The sequence below is a fragment of the Tupaia chinensis genome, unplaced genomic scaffold (genome assembly GCF_000334495.1).
Source record: "Tupaia chinensis unplaced genomic scaffold, TupChi_1.0 Scaffold000362_1, whole genome shotgun sequence".
NCBI lineage: Eukaryota > Metazoa > Chordata > Mammalia > Scandentia > Tupaiidae > Tupaia > Tupaia belangeri.
In genome coordinates, this window is record NW_006159859.1 from 8,797,451 (window position 1) to 8,804,830 (window position 7,380).

General features: G+C 42.8%; 2 protein-coding genes across 2 annotated transcripts in view; both read left to right on the forward strand.

The window, feature by feature from the left end:
- The window catches only part of LOC106735368 (60S ribosomal protein L21-like), an 11,902-nt gene extending 4,861 nt beyond the window's left edge, over positions 1 to 7,041 (forward strand). Inside the window, exons 3-4 of the mRNA XM_014589592.1 lie at positions 698 to 794; positions 6,723 to 7,041. Of these exons, the coding sequence (XP_014445078.1) occupies positions 698 to 794; positions 6,723 to 7,041 (416 nt within the window). The remainder of the gene's footprint in view (positions 1 to 697; positions 795 to 6,722) is intronic.
- The window catches only part of PLK4 (polo like kinase 4), a 20,654-nt gene continuing 20,155 nt past the window's right edge, over positions 6,882 to 7,380 (forward strand). Inside the window, exon 1 of the mRNA XM_006153143.3 lies at positions 6,882 to 7,165. Coding sequence (XP_006153205.1) covers positions 7,136 to 7,165 — 30 coding nt within the window. The 5' untranslated portion in view covers positions 6,882 to 7,135. The remainder of the gene's footprint in view (positions 7,166 to 7,380) is intronic.

Genomic DNA, 7,380 nt, shown 5'->3' on the forward strand with positions numbered 1-7,380 from the left:
GCCCAAACGCGTCTTGGCAGGAGTTTAAGCCACGGGGTCCAGAACTCGAACCGCAGGCAACTACATGGGAGTCCAGCGACATAGCCATTACGCTAACTGCTGGTCCCCAGTGATTATTTCAATTACATAATGTATTCAGACTGATTAATCCATGTTGTAACCCATGACAGGATCTCCTTCCTTAAAAATAATAATGTTATTATCTTAAAAAGCTGAATAATCTATTGTGCATATAGAACACTTTTTAAAATCTATTCATTTGTGGGTATTTAGGTGCTGCCATATCTTAGCTATTATGAATTATCCTGCAATAAACATGAGTGTGCAAATACCTCTTCAAGATCTGTTTTCAGGGACCAGCGGTTAGCGTAATGGCTATGTCGGTGGACTCTCATGTAGTCGACCGCGGTTCAAGTCCCGGACTTGGAGGCTTAAATTCAAGCCGGGCGCATGTGCGTGCGTGCACAAGATCCCGAGAGGAGAAGGAATTGCAGCGTGGCCATCCCCCCGGGGGCGATTTCTCGCTTTCTGTCTCTCTGTCTGTCTCTGTCTGGCAAGCGCACGCGCCCTATAGCAAAAACCTCTCCAAAAAAAAGAAAAATATACCTGTTTTCAATTCTTTTGAATATGTACCCAGAAGTGGTATTCCTGGGTTGTATAGTAATTCTATTTTTAGCTTTTTGAGGAACCTCTATAGTTTTCAACAGCGGCTTCACCATTTTATACTTTTACCAACAATATGCAAGTGTTTCAGGTTCTCCACATCCTCACACTGATAGGCCAACATGTATGAGGTGATGTGGTTGGGATTTTTGTCGAGCGGTGATAGCGAGCATCTTTTCATATGCTCGTTGGCTATCTTTATGTCCTTTTCAGAAATACCTATTAAGGTCATTTGCCTAATTTATAATAAAGTTTTCTGTTATTTACTTGCAGGATTTCTTGATATATTCTGGATATTAGCTCCTTAACCAGCATATAGTTTACAGATATTTTCTGTCATCTTGTGGTTGCCTTTTCACTTTGTTTTCTTTTTTTAAGAATTTTTTTTGAGAGAGATGTTTTCGCTATAGGGCATGTGCGCTCGCCAGACAGAGAGAGACGAAGAGACAGAAGGCGAGAAATCACCCCCCAGGGGGGATGGCCACGCCGCAATCCCTTCTCTGTTCTTCTCTCAGGATCTTGGGCATGCACGCACATGCACCCGGTGTGAGTTTTAAGCCACTGGGTCCAGGATGCGAACCACAGTTGACTACATGGGAGTCCAGTAACATAGCCATTACGCTAACTGCTGGTCCCCAAGAATTATTTTATTTTACTTATTCACTTATTTTATTTTGACCAAAGAGGGGGGGGAGAGAGAGAATGAGAAAGCAAGCTGCTGGGTCTGGGACTCGAACCGCGGTCAGCCATGTGGAATTCCAGTGTCCTTAACCACCACATCACCTGCCAGCCCCACTTTGTTTTCTTTTCCTGCACAGATCCAATGTGGTTTTCTTAAAATATTTATTTAATCTTATTTATTACGATTATTTTACTTTGCTATAGGGCACACATGCTCACCAGAGAGAGGCAGAAAGAAAGTGAGAAAATAAACTAACAGGTCCAGGACTCGAACCGTGGTTGGCCATGTGAGAGTTCATTGTCTTAACCACCACTATACCTGCTGGCCCGAGGATCCAATATTATCAAATACAGTGTGCAGTAAGCATCCCTGTACAATAAGTCCCTGAAGGAGGCATTGTTTCTACCTTTAAAGGCTGTCTGCTGTACAGACATCTTTAAAAAGATTATTCGAAACAAAGAGCAGTTCAGTACCTAATTTTTTTTTAAGGACTATTTTATTTAACTTCATTTTAATTTGATCAGCATGAGAGAGAGAGAGAGAGAGAGAGAGAAAGTGAGAAAGCAGCTCCAGGTCCAGCACTCAAACCACAGTTGGCCGTGTGGGAGTCCAGCGCCCTTAACCACCACACCACCTGCCAGCCTCCAGTACGAAGGGGTTTACCTGCAATTAACCAAATATATAATGCCACAGAGTATCATGGCCTACCTTACATTTTGAATAAACCTGTTTACCCATGCATGATTTTGTAATATCAGATTTCAATCATGAAAATTTAGATATGTACACCTTCCAAATGTTGATTTATTTCATTTTATAATATTTAAAATCGGACCAACCTTGTGTGGTACTTAAGACAGCTGAACCCCGTGTGGCCAACTATGAGGTTCAAGTCCTGGACCAGCTAAGAAACAAGTTTGGCATGTGTGTGTGTGCATGGGACCAAAATCCCAAAAGGAGAGAAAAATGGAGAAGGGGTTGCAGCATGACTGTACCCATCGGAGGTGTTTTCTCACTTTCTCTGTCTCTCCAGCAAGCCCATGTACCCTCAGGCAAAACTTAAAAAAAAAACAAAAACACACACAAAAATCATGTCTTAGTCTATTTGGAATGCTGAAACAAATTACCTTAAATTAGATGGCTTGTGTAGAAATGTCTTTCTTACAGTTCTAGAGATTAAGAAGTCAGTTATTGGGACCAGCAGATATCCTAATGGTTACATCACTGGACTTCCATGTAGTCAACCATGGTTTGAGTCCTGGACCCAGAAGCTTAAAACTAATGCCAGGGGCCAGCATGGTGGTGTGGTGTTTAAAGGCACTGGACTCCCACATGGATGCCTGGGGTCCAAGTCCTGTACCTGGTGGCTTGCTTTCTCACTTTCCCTCTCTCTCTCTCACTCTGATCAAACTGGAAAATAATAATAATAAATGAAGTTAAATAATTAAAACAAAACCTCATGCTGGGCACACATGCCCAAAATCCCTAGGGGAGAATGTAGGAGAAACGATTGCGGTGTGGCCATCTCCCCTGAGGGGTGATTTCTCACTTTCTGTCTCTCTGGTGAGCGCACTATAACAAAAATGTAAAAAAAAAAGTTCATGATCAACGTGCCTGGTAAGGGCTCATTCTCTGGTTCATAGATGACACCTCCTTGTTGCATCTTCACATGGTGGAATAGATCAGCAAGCTTCCTTGGGTCTCTGTAACAGCACATCACATTCCTGAAGGTGGTTTGTTTGTTTGTTTGTTTCAGAGGTTTTTGCTATAGGGCTTGTGTGCTCACCAGACAGAGAGAGAGAGATAGGAAGCGAGAAATCACCCCCCCCACCCAGGGTGGATGGCCACACTCCAATCCCTTCTCCATTCTCCTCTCAGGATCTTGGGCATGCATGCACACGCACCCGGCATGAGTTTAAGCCACCAGATACAAGACTCGAATGAGGGTAGACTACATGGGAGTCCAGCAACATAGCCATTATGCTAACTGCTGGTCCCAACATCCGTGAAGGTTTAACCCTCATGCTTTAATTGACCCCCAGACATTCGGGCCATCGCAATGACATTCATTAGTATCTCTACCAATATTTGAAAAGTCTTAAGTACAGTCAGGAAGTGTTCACAATTTCTACTTCTCAAATTTCTAGTTTTTGCTTAAAAGTTTATATTTTATCATTGACAACAAATACTGTCAATTTTTTTCTTGAAGTGTTGAACTCATTTCATGTCTGCCAAATAACATCTAAAAACTGTATTTTCTCTGTCAGATATTCTTTCAGGTAAAAATAGTGCTTCTTGCAAAGAAGCTAGGTCAGGGCCCAGCTGCTGTGGCAGGCACCCCTAAGATGCTGTGCTCCACAGGCAGGGACTGTGGGCAGGCCTGGCTTCCTTTCCTGATTTAAAAGCCAACCTCAGTGATGCATGCTGGTAACCCAGAAACTCTGGGATGCTGCAGTAGATCAGAAGGTTGAGGCTGGACTGGGCAGCAGAGCAAGACTGTTAGAACAAAAATGTGAGTCAGGCGTGCTGGCTCACCTACACACCCAGCTAAGAGGCTGAAGAATCGCAGTGGTGTCTTAGAAAAGAAGCAGCCAGTTCAACTCCAATTCAGCCACACAGTTTGCTTTTTGAATAAGTGTCATTTGTTTTGCAGCAAAAGTTCTTTATGTGAACTTAACATTTTGTGAGCCAATATTAGAGATATGTATCCTCAGGATCAACATTTAATACTTCGTTCTGCTTCATCTAGGACATTCTAAAGTAAAAACACATTTTTTTTCTTTTTTTCCTTTTTGTTGAGAAAAATGCAGTCACTGCTAATACAGTTTGGTGCCACTGCTGTGAATAATGCTGAGGCCCCAGAAATTTTACTTAAGTGTGTTTAGTACCATTGATGCAATGTCTTAGAAGTGAGAAAAGCAAAATCTTATATAAAATGATTATGGTTTTCACTTTAGGGACACTTGAAAGGATCTTAGGGATCTTGAGGTGGCCATAGGCCATGCAGTAAGATCCACTGTTGTAAGATGGTTACTAAAAGACTATGTAACTTCTAAGTTGACTGGAAGATGGAATCATTATAAAAATCATTCCAAAATCAGAGAGGAAAAGAAACGTGGAACACATGGGACAATAGAAAGCATTGATACGAAATGCAAATATATCGATAATTAAAAATGAAAATGCACTCTTTCTGTTTAAAATGCAACAACTGGGCCAGCCCAATGGCTTGGTAAGGGAGCTGGATTCCACATGGCCACCTATAGTTTGTATCCCAACCCTCAAGGCTTGAAAAATATACCAGGCATTGTGTGTGTGTGTACACGCGCCCCAAATCCTGGCAGGATGGAGAGATGGAGGAGAAGGGATTGCAATGTGATTCTACACCATGAAGGGAGCTTTCTCCCTCTCCTCCTCTGTCTAGCTCACATGACCTCTGGTAATTAAAAAACACCCTGCTGCTAAATTAGGGGAGAGGGGTTGGATGAATAGGATTTTCACATGAAATGTGTCTCCCCACAGATTACTTACTGGTTTGAAGTAAGGCTATGGGACCAGCAGGTGGCGTGGTGATTAAGGTGCTGGACACTCCCACATGGCCGACCAGGGTTCAAGTCCTGAATCTGGTGGCTGGCTTTCTCACTTCCTCTCTCTCTCTCTCTCTCTCTCTCAACCTCTGTCTTTCTCTGGTCAAATTAAAAAAATAAATGAACGAATAAATTAAAAATAAAATAATTATTAAAAAAAAAGTAGAAGGGCTATATGGGGGGGAAGTGGGATCAAATTAATTGCACTAGTGAAAGGCAACATCAAGTACTCCCAAATGTGGTATATTCCTGGAAATAATATAAAAACATCACTTACATAATGCTTCAATCAGAAATGCATAACCTTAATCTAGTCATGAGGAAAAAATCAGATAAACCGAAACTAGGTAATATTCTGTAAAATACCTGGCCTGCATCTTCTATCATATACACACAAATATAAACCAAGTATGGTGCTGGGTGTATTAAATGTGATTGTGATAATCATTTCACAGGGTACATGTGTATCACATCATCTCACTGTAAAATTTTAATGTAATTTTTATTTGCAAATTAGACCTTAGTCATGCAGGAATAAATGAGAGAGTAAATAAAATAACTGCCCATATTCTTTAGAAATCTCAGTGTCCTGGGGCCAGCAGGTGGTGTGGTTGGGTCACATGGCCAGCTGCAGCTTAAGTCCCAGACCTAGTGCCTTGCTTTTTCACTTTCCTTCTTTCTCTCTCTCTCTTAAAAAAAAAAAAAAAAAATCAGTGTCCTAAACAACAAAGACCAAGGAACTCTTCCCTATTAAAGGAGACTAAACAGACATGGCAACTAAATGCAATAAATGATCCTATACTAAATCTGTCCTAGAGGAGAAAACACTAAAAAAGACATTACTGGAAAAATTTACAAAATCAAAATATGGGCTGTATTGTAACAATGTTAACTATTCATATTTTGATAATACCCTGGTTACATTAGTAGGGTAGTCTAGTTCTTAGGAAATTCACTCTTTAGAAATAAAGGGTAAAAACTCAGTGTTGGCAGCCTAGAGTTTCATAAAATAGTAAGCTTTTTTATGCATTACTACATAATGGGCACATGTACATTACACATAACGAGTATTAAATGTGCCAAAATGAGTGAGAATTGGAAAATCTGAATAAAGAACAATTCAGAAGTTCTCTATTATAACTTTTTTTGGTAAGTTTGATATTTGAAAATAAACAGTTTAAGAAAAGAATGATAAAACTATAGGGCCATCTGAGAAGTCAATAGAAGAATCAAGTCTACTTGAAAGACTAGAATCTGGAACCTCAATGAGAACTGCTTAAGCGTCATAACATACAACCTTTAGGGAAGGATTTCCAGAAATAAAGGGAAAAGTGTGACCTTTCTCTGAACCGAGAGTTTTGACCGTTTTCATGTAGACAAGTAAATTTGGTATTTCCATTAATGTACAAGAAAAGAGCTTTGTATTTATCAATAGAAGAAGTTTGTACACAAGTTTTTTGTGGTATATCTTTTCAGAACATCACAATGTTCTCATCTGCAAAAAGTGAATCCTCCCAAAGTTAGTATACAAATGACATTATAATACGTAATAGGGAGTTCACCAAAATAATGGAATTCACTTTCTTAAAACATCCTGCAAAAACTATGCATTATACTGGCGGCGTAAGCAGTGTTCCCTTAAGCAAGGTAATGGTTTGGGGTTTGTTTTTGTTTTGTTTTTCCCTGTGTTCAGTCAAGTGTAAACATTTAAAATTTCCTAATGATTTCGAACATTTTCCGGAACTGGAAGTTTTTCAGACCGTAAAATAAATCATAACTGGCCCATCTAGAAGGCTCGCTCTCGGACCAGTACTGCCACGGGTCTTCGAGTGGCTGCCGACTCGCAAGCCGGTGGCTGCGGAAACGCTTCCGGCCCAGAGTCTGGAGGCCTGGGAGCCCGGGGACCTGCTGCGCATGCGCGCCCCGCGCAGCCTCTCCGAAGCGGCCCGTTTAGTTACGTCACCGCCAACCTCGCTCGGACGGCAACCGGCGGGAGTTTTTCAAAATGGGAGTGCGGAGGCACCGCCCAGGCCTCGGAAGGTGTCAGAGAGACCTTTTGGTGGCTTTACCGTCGTCGCCCGGAGCGGCGGCCTAGAGAGCGAAGCCTGATGGGCGCCAAGACCGGCTGGCTGCTTGGAGCGCTGCCTCGAAGGGACCGCGCGGAGGAAGCTAATCCGGGGAGCTCAGGCCGGGGCCTGGAAATATGGCGACCTACATCGGGGAGAAGATCGAGGTGAAAAGACGCGGCAGCCTGCAGCTGGGCGGGTGCAGTCGGAGTGGCGGGACTCGAGGCCCCGGTGGGAAGAGGAACGAGCGAAGCTAACGGCTGAGGGGCGGGCGCAGAGGTGCTTTGGGAGGTCTCTAGGGCCCAGCCCGGCTGTCTGGGGGCGGAACGGCCCGCCCCCCGGAGACCCTGCAGGGACAGGTGAGCCGGCGCTGCCCGGGCCG